Consider the following 14,503-nt stretch of genomic DNA (forward strand, 5'->3'; position numbering starts at 1 on the left):
GACAAATAAAAGATTAAATCCATAAACATTGGTTTTAAATTACAGTTTAGATTAGTTCGAAATTCGAAAAATACCTCGACAAACGTTACACAAAATAATCGAGGTAAAGTTGATTTAATATTTTAACATCTGTTAATTTTTGAACAGTGACAAATTGTGACAGTATTTATATTGTTTATTATGCTACTTTTAATATTTGGCTCTGAAATGGCATGTAAATATGACTTCACAGCAACATTAGCTCTATTTAATTAAATGTAAACAATGGTGTACTTTGACAGTCATTGGCTGCTGATATGATTTCACTACTTTGGATTTGCAAAAAAATAGATTTCCTTATATGTATATGGAATTATATTATTAAGGAGAAAGTCTGAATGTGCGAATATTAAACCAAATTTTACCTCAATAAATGTTTGCATTATTATCTGCTTGTAACCAAAGACTGAAGTCTGTTCACCAGTTATTCCTCAGCTTTGACAGAAACTCTCTCTCTGAGGTAAACTGACTTTTAAATACACTTATTATGCTACAGTACAGTTTTTATGATAAATAAAAGGATAAATCAATAAACATTGTTTTTAAATTATAGTTTACATTAACGTTAGCTATTTGACTTCGAAACATACCTCGACACACAAAATAATCAAGGTAAAGTTGATTTTATATTTTAACATTTGTTAATTTTTGAACAGTGACAACTTGTGACAGTATTTATATTGTTTATTATGCTAATTTGAATATTTTGGTCTGAAATGGCATGTAAATATGACTTCACAGCAACATTAGCTCTATTTAATTAACTGTGAACAATATTGTACTTTGACAGTCATTGGCTGCTGATATGATTTCACTATTTGGGATTTGCAAAAAAATAGATTAATTTATAGTATTTTTCTTTATTTGTATATTAAATTAGATTATTAAGGAGAAAGTCCGAATATTACACAAACTTTACCCCAGTAAGTTAAGTGTTAGCATTATTATCTGCTTGTAAACAAACACTGTAGTCTAGTCACCTCAGCTTTGACAGAACCTCTCTCTGAGGTAAACTGACTTTTAAATACACTTATTATGCTACAGTACAGTTTTTACTGTATAAATATAGATTAAATATCCATAAATATCGGTATTAAATTGCAGTTTACATTAGTTATTTGACTTCGAAACGCACCTCGACCAACGTTACACAAAATCTAACGACAAATAAAACAATAATTAGCAAAAACTTACGTATCTAATCGGATTTTCTTCAGCGCGACAGTTTCTCCTGTAACTTTATTTTTGGCTTTATAAACCACTCCGTATGTTCCCTCTCCGATCTTCTCCACTTTCTGAAAAGACTCCATGTCAAAAGTGCCCCTTTTCCGGGGAAAACCGTCACTCTGGATCTATTTAAAAGAGCAGCTGTGCAGAGAAAGTGCTATTCGATGCAAACCGGCGATCAAAAACATTAAAATCGTTTATTTGATACGTTAAAACGGGCGACTGAAACTCTTGTCAGAACTTAATATCAATACCGCCGCCAGTTCCCGCGTTTCATACAGCACGCCCTCGCAACAAAGCGTAAAAACAAGCCCCGCCTCATGAATACAATTCAACCTTCTAAACCAATGAATTGAGCGAATGAACAAGCCCCTCCCACTTGACCTAAAACTGACCACACAAAGCCGTCTTTATCTGTGTTTACACCAATGAATTGCGAGCATAAAAAATAACACCCGCCTTTTTTACGGTGAGGTGAAGATCAGAATGAAACGTAAGCAAAACCATCCTCAAACATCTTCTCATGGGAAATTATTAGGGTTGGCTTCATACTTAAGCATTAAAAGATATCTTATATAATGGATAATTTATTATTATTAAAATTTTATATTCATAAATGTATGATTAAGCTCATTGAGTATAACTAACATTTGTTTATTTATTTCATCTATTTATTTATTTTTGTCTTACTGATAATTACTTATTTTGCTAAGACATATAAGATAAAAAAAATTCTCATTTGAATACAGTTTTATATTTTCAGCTTGTTATTTGGTAAACACAGCATGTATTTTGGCATAAATATACAAAATGTATCAAATATAAGACGTTTTTGAGAAAATAAACTGTTTGATTTGTAAACATTTAACTCAAACAACCACTTAAACTATTTCTTGGTTCATTTGTATATTAAATATTAATATAAGGATAGCAAGAAACTGATGACAACCTTACAAATTTGTCCGTTTCTCCTGACTGACAGGCGGTGCTGCAGCGCAGCAGCAGTCAGGTCTTAAACCGGAATGTAGCAGATTTCAAAATACAAACCCTCTTCAAGAAAATGGCGGAAGTCGTAGAGCTGCACAAACTCAAGGTAAAGCATAAGATTGAATAATATTTATACCTAATACTTACATCTGGTTTAAATGTGATCTTTTCTCGGCTCTGTTAATGTGAACTATAATGATTATTTAACCATAACGTGAGATATAACGTTAACGTTTCAAGGTTCAAACGGACTTTCTGTTGCTTACAATGTAGGCAGCGTTTTTACTCTAATGTTATTCTCAGAAACGTAGTAAGTTGTGTACAATTCTTCCTTTCCCTAAGCTTTAAAACACATTTAACTGTTCATTTACACAGCATTTAAACAAATGGTGAGTGTATTATTTTTTTAAAAGTGACTTTTACTTTGTTCTCCCGACACACCGATATTACAGTCTGTCCTTTCAGTAAAATTACACTAGTTTACTCTTAAATTCAAAAACACAACCAGTACATGTTCTTCACCCTACCCTTATCTATTACAGAGGGGCCGAAACAACAGGCATATTATAAAAACAAGTTAACGACTTTTTCAGCCATTTGATATCGACAGCTGCTCATTGAAAACGCATTTTCTGGATACGTTTCAATTGGATGAATCACTCGGGAACTACTCAACCTTGCTTAGAAATACTCGAAATGATACCGAAATTTGCTTGTTTAGAATGTATTTTGAAGATGATACACTCTTTACTGTTATCTAAAATAATACCAGGCATTACAGTAGCTGTAATTGAGGTAAAGTTGCTTTTATATTCTCACATTTGTACAGTGACATACACGGTACTTTAAATAAGTTATACAGTCTGAAATCACATCCAAGTATGCCTTCAAAACAACATCAGCACTATTTTATTGACTGTGTACAGTGTTGTACTTTGATGGTCATTGGTTGATAAGATTTAGAGTTTGCTAATAATACTTTTCAGATGTTATATTACTGAAGAGAATGTCCTAATGCGTGAATTTAAAACCAGCTTTACCACAGTGTAGCTATACAGTAGCTTATTTCATAGAGGTAAAGTTGGTTTTATATTCGCACAATCAGACTTTGTCCTTAATATTATAATTTCATGAAAGTATTATTTTCAAACTCTAAATAGCGAAATCATATTAGCAGCCAATGACTATCAAAGTACAACATTGTTCACAGTCAAATAAACAGTGTTAATGTTGTTTCCAAGCCACACTTGCATGCTAATTCCAATCGAATATTCAAAGTAACATGGTAAACAATATAGAGACTTCTAAATGAACGAATGTGTGAATATAAAATCAACTTTACCTCTATCTTTTTTCCTCCATTTGTAAGTTTCAAGCTTAGAGTGAACAAAATCTCTAAGTAAAGATGGAATAGTATCTATCTATCTATCTATCTATCTATCTATCTATCTATCTATCTATCTATCTATCTATCTATCTATCTATCTATCTATCTATCTATCTATCTATCTATCTAGGGAATTCATAGGACATTCAGATTTGTGTGTTAGTAATCTATTTGTAAAGATGCAAACATTATAGAAAAAGTTGACGATTATTCACTGCAGTAAATTTAACCAGCTATTAAAACTAATAATATCTCCTCGTGGGATACATGGTTTAACAAAAACATTATTTTTTGTTTCTAAACTTTTCAATTGTAAATGGGATCTCTTAACCTATGAGAGTTTTATAAATACTAATCAATTTCCTTTCAGGTATATGGAATATAAGTCAATCATAAGGCTATACCAAGTGGAATACTATGTCTGATGAAAGCAGCTCTTAGTTATAAGGCAGGTTCCAAACAACTGTCACAGTTATAGGAGGGAAATCTATTCTTATTCTTAGTAAAGAATTCAATATTAAGTTCATTCGTCAATTGTCCCAGCCATAAAACTCAATTACTCCTTGAGGACAGATTTTTTGGTTTTTTGTAATTGTTAACATTCAGTGTAGGAAAACGTGGTTAATAATATATACATTTTGTATTCCTAATAAAATAAAAGAGATGCATTTTAAAATTTTGCATAATATTTACAACAGTAATGCACTTTTATCCAAATATTCCGAATGCACCTTTTGTATGAATGAGTGTGAAGACATTTGTCACTTGTTTTTTTCATGCAATGTATTATCATTGTTTTGGAATGTTTTAAGTTCCGATTGTTTTTCCAAGGTTAATACGAGTGGTTATTTGCACCTTAAGGATGTTATTTGTTATTTCGAAAAACAAAACAATTTGTTTGAAGCCATTGTGAACTTTCTTATACTTGCTGGGAAATTTTACTTTCACAAACATTCATTCATTCATTTTCTTTTCGGCTTAGTCCCTTTATTAATCTGGGGTCGCCACAGCGGAATGAACTGCCAACTTATGCAGCATATGTTTTTCGCAGCGGATGCCTTTCCAGCTGCAGCCCATCTCTGGGAAACATCCATACATACTCATTCACACATACACTACGGACAACTTAGCCTACCCAATTCACCTGTACCGCATGTCTTTGAACTGTGGGGGTAACCGGAACACCCATTGGAAACCCACGTAAACATGGGAAGAACATGCAAACTCCACACAGGAATGCCAACTGACTCAGCCGAGGCTCGAACCAGCGACCCTCTTGCTGACGCGACAGCACTACCTACTGCGCCACCATGTCGCCTAACCTTCACAAACAGACTTTCCTTAAAAAAAAATCCAATTTTGAAAGACTTTTTATGTAAAATAGAAAATTTTAATTAAATCACTTAGATTAATTGATAATAAGAAATTAGCTTCTTTCTTGAGTAAATATGATGAGATATTTTATGCTATTTGAATAATTTTTATTGCATTATTATTAATATTATTATAAAAAAAAATTAAATGTATTTATTTGGGGGGGGGGGGTGCTCTTTATTCTGTGTATCTAATGTAAATATTGTGTAAAAGAACTGTTCTCTTTTACTGTATTCTAAGTTGTATTATACAGTTTCTTGGAATTAATAAAAAAAAATATATAATAATAATATCTTCGCAGTTGGCGGAGCTGAAGCAAGAATGCACTGCTCGTGGACTGGATGCCAAAGGAAATAAAAGCGATCTGATTTCCCGACTGCAAGCTTACCTGGAAGAACATGGTAATGTTTATATATATTTCATCTCATATAACAGATCTGATTACAAGTATGTTTGTAGACGTTTCATCAAAGTGTTATGCTGCCCAAATTTGGTTAAAATAGTTGAGTTCATTTATAAAGCATGTTTAAAAATGACCACCGGCTGACCAAAGTGATGTACAGTAAAAAAAAAAGATGAGTTATTTACACTTGTAGCAGCAAACATATTAAATGTCTATACTTAAAACGTATAAATGTCAAATTTGTGTTTGTAGAAGAAGAAGTAAATGAAGAGGAGGTTCTGGGAGGGTTTGGCGAGGTAAGCTATCCTGGATTTATTGTGTTTTCATGATATTTTCAGGACAGAAGCCAAAATAAATGGACTTTCAAATTTAGTAGCTACTGTTTAGTTTAGTTCTTTAGTAGAAATGAAATGCGTGTTGTTCGTTGTATATATTTATGGCTTATTGCTTTATTCGATACACCATTGAGTTGATTGACTGAGATATTAGTCTCTTGTTTACTGAACATAATTTCACATGTGTTTTAGGAGACCTTTGCCAAAGAAGAGAGCACTGACAAGAAGGAAGAGTTATCTCCAACTGAAATGTATGTTATAAATTTTAATTATAAAAAGTCAATTGTATTTTTTCACATAATTTAGTCAGGCTAACATAAAGCACATTTTGCAATTGACCATTCAAATCAGCACCTTTAAAGGACTACAAACCTAGCCAAGCAACAAATACTATAGAAATGGAATAAATTGTTAAAAAACATTGACATTACTGTATTAAATCAATATTGTAGCAAAGATGTTTCTAGCTATTTAATCATTTTCTTCGGTCTTGATGTATGTTATGTAACTACGGAATAGTCAAGCTCTAAATAGGAAAACTATTAAACTCTGGTCCTTTTTGAATGAAATGCTAATGTTCTAATCTGATTCAATGATATATGCTAAGCTAATCTTAAAGTGCTCCCGACAGACTTAGAGATGGGCTGAATGGATCTAAAAAGGGTAAAACTCAACTGTTTATCTCTAGGGGAGCTTATTGTTATTTTAAAAAAGCTGAATAGTACGAGCAATTGTATTTTACTTACATTTGGATTGGCTCAACACTTGGAAATGAGCCACTTGTAGCATTGTCTGAGAGTATTTTTCTTTCTTGTTTGTTTACTGTGATTTCAGGGAGCCTGAGAAAAAGCTGGTCAAGTTGAACCCTCCTGTGGTAGCGGATGAGGTAATGATTGAATGAAGTGTTGACTTTCCCTATAATTGACTGAAAGTGCACACACGTAATCAATATTCTCACCCTCATCTCCTAATATGGGGCCGTTTACATTTTGCATTTTTTTGTGCGCACAAGCTCATTACTTTCAATGGAGGAAAAAAAAAGCCAGAATTTTCAGAATGTCTAAGCTTTAAAGTCTAGAAGCTAGACATGTGCAGCCGGAGGTTAATGAGAATTATTTATATTTTTACAACAGTACAATTACCGTACAACAATAATTACAGTATTTACATTACTTTGATGGTTAATGTAGGGTTAGGCATTATTCATTCATTCATTCATTTTCGGCTTAGTCCTTTTATTAATCTGGGGTCACCACAGCGGAATGAACCGCCAACTTATCCAGCATATGTTTTTCGTAGCGGATACCCTTCCAGCTGCAACCTATCACTTGGAGTCATTCATACACACTCATTCACACTCATACACTACGGACAATTTTAGCTTGCCCAATTCATCTGTACTGCATGTCTGTGGACTGTGAGGGAAAAAAGGGAGGAAACCCACAGGGTAGGCGTTAATAAATTACAATTTAGTTTGTAATTTAATAAATGAGTAATACTCTGTAAAATTCGTGTTCTTACATTCCTGTAAAGGTTGGGGTGGTGCTATAAAATACAGTAATATAAAAATCATACTAGTTAACCTGCGGCCACAGCTGTATCTCTTTTAGCAACAGCTGCTGTAAGTCATGTGACTAGAACTAACCAATCAGCATCATACTTTGTATGAAATAAACACTTTTTTTTTTAGTAATTGCGGTAGTCTAATGACCTCAGACAAACGCAGAGCACCCAAACACTGCAGTGCTTTTAATATTCTCCACAAGTAAAACTTGTATCAGAGCTACAGCAAGTGTTTGTCATCCTCTGAGAAAATGGTTGCCTAACAAAGGCAGACGCAACAAAAGTGCGTGCGCAAAGCCATGTTGTTGCTTAAAGGGATACAGGTGTGGCCGAATTTAATCACAATTATTTATTAACTTACCCATTAATTGTATTTTATTAACATCTTTCCCAACCATCACAGTAATGTAAAAACGGTAATTATACCAAATATTATTTTTTAAATTACACATTAAATGGTATTTTATTAATGTCTACCCCTACCCCAAACCCAACCATCACAGTAATGTAATAATATGAATTATTGCTGTACGGTGTCACAAAAATATGCTTTATTGACGTGAGTATCTGCTGCTGTATCCCTTCTAGACTTCACAGTTGAAAATGGTGAACGGCGCCTATATCACATTTCAAATCCCTTCTCCCAAAACAGCAACCATGCATGACATCATCTGGAAACATGATAGCAGAAATTAACTTTTAAGAAAGCCGAGTTTTTAATGTCAGAGACATTTTTAAATGTCAAGTGTGTTATTTTAATGGCTTCTTCCCCATCGCAGAGGCTTCAGAAGAGAGCGGAGCGCTTCAATGTTCCTCTGACTGGAGACAACAAAAAGGCAGCACGAGCAGCAAGGTTTGCTTGTTCACAGACAATGATTTGGGTTCATTTTGACCAGGAAGAAATGCATACACGTTTTTAAAAACTCCAGCTATCACCATGATAAATATCAGATCATAGATTCATAAGTGTGTGTTTGCTTAAATCAAATCAGTGATTATTTAGCCTTTTCCTTTACTTTTAGCCTTGCCAATCTGACGTTTGTTAATGAACATGCTGAGCAGTACATAGATTACAGTTGTGTTCATCTGAAAGACAATGTTTTACATGTAAAATTGATTTAGTTTGTATTCTTTTTATAGCAGAGTTTCTGTTGTTTTGAGTGTTGGAAAAAAATACATTTAATAAAGTATTTCTTGTTAAAATTAGTTAATCAAAATGCTGTTGTTTATGTTAACCCACAGTGCATTACCTAATGTTAACTAGCACGGCGTTTGATTTTAATAATGCATTAGTAAATGTTGAACTGTGATTTAATAAATGCTATACTAGTATTGTTTGTTCATTTTAGTAAATATGTTAATTAACATTAGCTATGTTTTCCTAATTGTAAAGTGTGACCAACAAAAATCTGTAGTTTTCATAAAGGTGAACATCAGGAATAAACTGTCATTGTGTAAATACAAATGTACATTATGTGTGTTTTAAAGCATTTATACATCTCAACCCTCGTTCTTGTTTTGTTTAGGTTTGGAGTAACAGCACCTGAATCTTCCAAAGGTGAGTTCATGTTTAATTTGTACAGCACCCTCTCAAATTTAAAGTACCAGATGTCACCTTTTTGTTGCTGCTTCAATATGATTCTTGTACTATAGTTTTTGGTGTCCAGTAGTCAACATTTAAAGTGCATCAACCTTTTATCCATTGAACAACACCTATACTTGACAATTTTGAGTAACCTTTTTGAATGTGGACTACTGTGTATGCACTACAGTTTTACATTTAATGACACAATGATTTAGTTATTTTTTTATTTATAGATCCCATTAGATCAAAACCATTTCATCAAAGTCAAAGGAATTTTCACTGTATTTCCTATAATATTGTTTCTTCTGGAGAAAGTCTTATTTGTTTTATTTCGGCTAGAATAAAATCAGTTTGTATTTTTTTTAGAAGTTTCTTAAACTGATTTCGAGAGGAGCACGTGATAGGATTGACCACAGCTGATCCCCATCACTAATCGCTAACTAGCCAATCGGATCACTCTAAATTCAATATAAATATCCAGAATAAACTTCATTCCTTATCCCCCCCCACACACAGCAAGGAGGTCATTGGTTGAAACACTAGCTGAGCCAACCGATACTCTCTGTGCGGAGTTTGCATGTTCTCCCTGTGTTCGCGTGGGTTTTCTCCGGGTGCTCCGGTTTCCTCTTACACTCAAAAAACCATGCAACCAAAGTTAAAGTCACAAACACTTACTACAAACTAGCCGTTTAGCAGTCTATTCTTAGGAAGTTATCGAGAACTACCTGATCTCATATGCCTACTAATGCTTATCAACCAGGCGGTCTATCTCCGAGCTCAGGGTTCTCTCCCGGGACAGCATGCCAAACTTGCTTAAATAGTCAGGCATTATCTTAGTGTGTACTCTAGAAAACCATTTTAAGGTCAATATTATTAACCCCTTATGCAATATTTGTTTTTAATTGTCTACAGAACAAACCATCATTATACAATGACTTGGCTAATTACCCTAACTTTAAATGTCACCTTAAGTTGAACACTAGTATCCTGAAAAACATCAAGTCAAATATTATGTGCATCATTGGAAAGATAAAAGAAATGAGTTATTAGAGATAGACTATTATAATTAGAAATGTGTTAATGTAAAAATATATACATGCAGGCTTATAATTCTGACTGTAGCTGTATATTGCATCAATAAAATGTATCGAGATCTTTGATATATTGATTATTGTGACATAATAGTCATGACTAAAAGTATAAACTGTAATGTGCATCTTACTATTCAGTAATGAGACTCAATACAATTAAAAAAAGATCACTAACCACATTAATTGAAATTAAAATTTTGACTTATTTTATATTAGATGGTTTAAATCTTTGTAATCTATTTGACAGGACAAAACTTTGTACCACCTGAACCCTTTTATCAATATCTTTTTTTTGTTTGTTCTTATTTAGGAGCTTCAACGAAAACAAATGTAAGTAATTTGGATGGGATTTTTTTTTTAATTGAAGTGTGACGTAATTAAAATGTGACTAAAATCTATACACAATCGCTGCTTTTCAGGTTGACGTTGAGGTATTAAAGAAGAGAGCAGAACGTTTTGGCATGAACGTTTCCTCCGTTTCCAAAAAAGTGGGTTTGGAGCCCTTCATACAGACTGATGACTTGTAAAGTGTCTCTTTTCAAATCTTTCACTGGCTCTGGTTGTGTGTGTTTACAGGTTGAGGATGATGAGAAGCTTAAGAAGAGGAAGGAGAGATTTGGCATTGTCACAAGTGCATCGTCTTCTGGAGGAGGAGATGATTCAGAGGTACAAGTGTCCTGATTTAGAGCAATACCTTAAATGAGAACATGACACTGATCTAAAAGGTATTGTTTTGTTTATTAGATGTGCTGGAATAGGCTAAGTTAGGGATCGAGTACATCCTGGAGGTTTTTGCAGAATAAAGCGCAATGTGTAGCAGAGCACTGTTGTATAAGACTGAAGGGCTCTATTCTGTGAAAACAACCATCTGGATATACTTTATCCCGCAAAAAATACTTGTCACAAAAAATAAAAATTAGTCCTCAAATGTTGTTCTGAGCCATAATAGTTTATTAATTCTGAAAGTATTGAAAACAGCTGATGGAGTATACACTAACCTGCACATTATTCAGACACAAGATGGCGCCAAACAGTCAGAAGTCGTGGTCCGAATTTACATGAAACACTATTTCCCGAAATTTTTTAGTGCATATTTAACATAAAAAAAATACAAAAACAAAAATGTAAAACAAATTTTTTTTTTCTCATTTCGGACAGTAAAATATAGTGTTTGGGACATTTCATATCCTCCAAAACAGTTGCAGGATGACACTATGTCTGTAAAAAAAAAAAAAACATTCTAAGTATTTTAAATAGCCACTTAAAAGCTAAAATGTGCTGTTCTTGTATGTGGACACTAAGCCCTAGGAGGATATATTTAGCTTCAACGTTTGACTCATTTAATTTTTCACAGCTTTCAGCCTTAATCTGCTTCATACTATCGTATTAATACGTGTTGAATATTTTAGCTTATCATCAACGTGATTTCTGCAGGAGTCTTGTGGGATGAATGAAGACTACAACTCCCATGATTCCACACTCAGTCATGCCATCATTACAATACGCTTTTGTTTGTTGTGAATACACGCCCTCTAGTGTCCAATATTACTTACTGTGCCTTTAAGTTTTACTAGTAGTTTTACTGGGTGGCTCAGTGGTTAGCAAGAAGTTTGCTGGTTCAAATGAGTGGCATTTCTGTGTGGAGTTTGGATGTTCTCCCCGTGTTGGTGTGGGTTTTCTCCGGTTTCCCCCACAGTCCAAACACATGCACTTTAGGTGAATTGAATAAACTAAATTGGCTGTAGTTTGAGTGTGTGTGTGTATGGGTGTTTCCCAGTATTGAGTTGCAGCTGGTAGGCCATCTGCTGTGTTAAACATATGCTGGAATAGTTGGCGGTTCATTCCGCTGTGGTGACACCTGATAGATAAGGCTAAGCCGAAGGAAAATGAATGAATGAATGTAGTATTACTGTCTCTCACAATGTATCCCTCTCTTTCTTTTCCAGGCAAAGAAGCGGAAACGTGCCGAGCGGTTTGGAAATGTATAAATAAACGGATCAATTTTTATACCTTTTTCATTTTTTAATGCGGTGTTCTTTTTGTGATAAACCTGTAATCCCTGTAGTGCCATGGTTTTGTTTATTACACTATTTACATTAAATTTACCCAAGTTCATTACCAATTTCTCTTTGTTGTCTTTTGTGTGTGTGTGTGTGTGTGTGTGTGTGTGTGTGTGTGTGTTTGTGTGTGTGTGTGTGTGTGTGTGTGTGTGTGTGTGTGTGTTTTGTGTGTGTGTGTGTGTGTGTGTGTGTGTGTGTGTGTGTGTGTGTGTGTGTGTGTGTGTGTGTGTGTGTGTGTGTGTGTGTGTGTGTGTGTTTAATTTGATGATATGCATTGTTTGCCATAGGTGCACTGCAAAAAATGCTTTTCTTAGATTATTTTTGTCTTGTTTCTAGTCTAAATGTCTCACAATTCTTAAATCTAAAAGAATTTTCTAGACAAGCAAAACATATTGTCTTGATTTCAGCAATAATATACCAATATTAAGTGAGTTTTTCCTTAAAACTAGCAAAATAATCTGCCAATGGGGTAAGCAGATTATTCTGTTTACCCCATTGGCAGATTATTTAGCTAGTTTTAAGGCAAAACTCACTTAATATTGGTATATTATTTCTTTAAACAAGACTATGTTTTGCTTGTCTTGAAAATTCTTCTTGATTTAAGAACTATTAGATATTTGGACTAGAAACAAGACAAAAAATAATCTAAGAAAAGCATTTTTTGCAGTGTGTGCGAGGCCTTGAGGTATTAATATGAATCTTTTAATAAATCTTTAAGACACATGTTCATTACTAGTTTCTCTTTGTTGTCTTTAGTGTGTGTGTGTGTGTGTGTGTGTGTGTGTGTGTGTGTGTGTGTTTAATTTGATGATATTTATTGTTTGCCATAGGTGCACTGCAAAAAAAGCTTTTCTTAGATTATTTTTGTCTTGTTTCTAGTCTAAATGTCTCACGATTCTTAAATCAAAAAGAATTTTCTAGACAAGCAAAACATATTGTCTTGATTTCAGCAATAATATACCAATATTAAGTGAGTTTTTCCTTAAAACTAGCAAAATAATCTGCCAATGGGGTAAGCAAAATAATCTTGTTTTTCTTTTTGACATAAGATTATTCTGCTTACCCCCATTGGCAGATTATTTTGCTAGTTTTAAGGAAAAACTCACTTAATATTGGTATATTATTTCTTAAAACAAGCCTATGTTTTGCTTGTCTTGAAAATTCTTCTTGATTTAAGAACTATTAGATATTTGGACTAGAAACAAGACAAAAAATAAGAAAAGCATTTTTTTGCAGTGTGTACGAGGCCTTGAGGTATTAATATGAATTCTTTAATAAATCTTTAAGACGCATGTTTTTTACTTAATCATGTTAGCCACAGTAACTCGATTTTAATCACTAATAAAAAACAGTATATGGGTGATCTCATGTGCCAGCATGTACACCCTCACCGGTGACCTACTTACACCTGCAGCTTCTCCAAGATGGACGTCCAGGATTCTTCAGCTCCTGGCGCCTAGCCTGCAGCTCTGCACAAGAAGTTTGGCCATAGGAGAAATGGTCGTGGTCCAACTGAGCCTGGTTTCTCTTGAGGTTTTTTCCTTCACTTTCGTAAATTGGTACAATGTTTTCCACACTGCTGTCCACACTGGCTTGCTTGGTTTGAGACTTGTGGAGCTACACATCGATTGATTTGCTCTTCAGTGTTTGGACTTTCAGCAGTGAAAATGAAACCAGACTGAACTGAACTTCAACTCTGAAAACTGGACTGACACAGTTTCAATCTACTTGAAGTTCTATGTTAAGCTGCTTTGACACAAGCTACATTGTAAGATGAGAGATAAAGATGATTTAAATTGAATATCTGGTTCGTTTATGGTTAATATCTCTCAATATCTCAGAGATTTATTTTACACCATGAGCACAACAGTCTGTAGATGTTTTACCAAGAAAAGATCATGTGGCGATGACTTTCAGATGACATTAATTGCAAACACAACTAAAAATGCAGAAATGGTAATATTGTGTTTATTAAATTGACTGTTCTGTGCATGAATATATTTGAGTAACTGAAGTACACTTGAATGGGATGTAAAGCTGAATTTTTTTTTTTGTCGTGATCCTTCAGAAATTATTATGATTATTATGATTTTCAGCCAAAAAAAAAAAATTGTTTTCTTCTTATCATTGTTTAAAAGTGCAATGTAATTACTGTGGAAAATCTGATGCATTACCATTGAAAAGCTCCATATTTTCTAAAAGGACAAATTATATTGGCAAAATAGTCTTATTTCAAAGAAAAACATGCATATGTTGCTTGTTTTAATGAAAAACTTAAGTTTGACTAATTTCTTTAAATAGAAAAAAAAATGTTCATGCTTGTCTAGAAAATGCTGCTTGATTTGGACTAGAGACAAGACAACTCCATGCAGGAAACGCAGAGTTTGGACTCTCCAAGATGGACAAGGCAAATCTATTTTCATTTGCAGATAATGTTAGTCAACTTCTGAAA

At 33.7% G+C, this 14,503-nt stretch overlaps 2 protein-coding genes and 1 long non-coding RNA gene across 5 annotated transcripts in view; 2 read left to right on the forward strand and 1 right to left on the reverse strand.

Moving 5' to 3' along the window:
* The window catches only part of cdk2 (cyclin dependent kinase 2), a 9,650-nt gene extending 6,338 nt beyond the window's left edge, over positions 1-3,312 (reverse strand). The window contains exon 1 of one of the 2 annotated variants that reach the window (XM_073915701.1): positions 2,216-3,312. Coding sequence is in view for 1 of the 2 variants with exons in the window: in NM_213406.1 (NP_998571.1) it covers positions 1,234-1,349 (116 nt within the window). In the remaining variant the exon portion in view is untranslated. 2 annotated transcript variants of the gene reach the window in all.
* LOC141376510 (uncharacterized) overlaps positions 1-14,503 on the forward strand; it is a 151,091-nt gene that overhangs the window by 54,105 nt on the left and 82,483 nt on the right. The gene's annotated exons all lie outside the window — the stretch shown is intronic.
* On the forward strand, positions 246-12,109 carry sarnp (SAP domain containing ribonucleoprotein). Of its 2 annotated transcripts, XM_073915879.1 has the most exons (12): positions 246-499; positions 2,249-2,359; positions 5,316-5,415; positions 5,670-5,713; positions 5,945-6,003; positions 6,587-6,638; positions 8,095-8,168; positions 8,842-8,873; positions 10,302-10,321; positions 10,411-10,479; positions 10,568-10,657; positions 11,938-12,109. In XM_073915879.1, the coding sequence occupies exons 1-12, from the start codon at positions 413-415 to the stop codon at positions 11,977-11,979; spliced, it is 780 nt and encodes a 259-aa protein (XP_073771980.1). In that variant the 5' UTR covers positions 246-412; the 3' UTR covers positions 11,980-12,109.

The sequence above is a fragment of the Danio rerio genome, chromosome 11 (genome assembly GCF_049306965.1).
Source record: "Danio rerio strain Tuebingen ecotype United States chromosome 11, GRCz12tu, whole genome shotgun sequence".
NCBI classification, from domain to species: Eukaryota; Metazoa; Chordata; class Actinopteri; order Cypriniformes; family Danionidae; genus Danio; species Danio rerio.

Coding starts and splice junctions, on each gene's coding strand:
- sarnp (XM_073915879.1), top strand. CDS start 413: ATGTTTGCATTATTATCTGCTTGTAACCAAAGACTGAAGTCTGTTCAC. Junction 6,004..6,586: donor GAGTTATCTCCAACTGAAAT/GTATGTTATAAA, acceptor CTGTGATTTCAG/GGAGCCTGAGAAAAAGCTGG. Junction 8,874..10,301: donor AGCACCTGAATCTTCCAAAG/GTGAGTTCATGT, acceptor GTTCTTATTTAG/GAGCTTCAACGAAAACAAAT.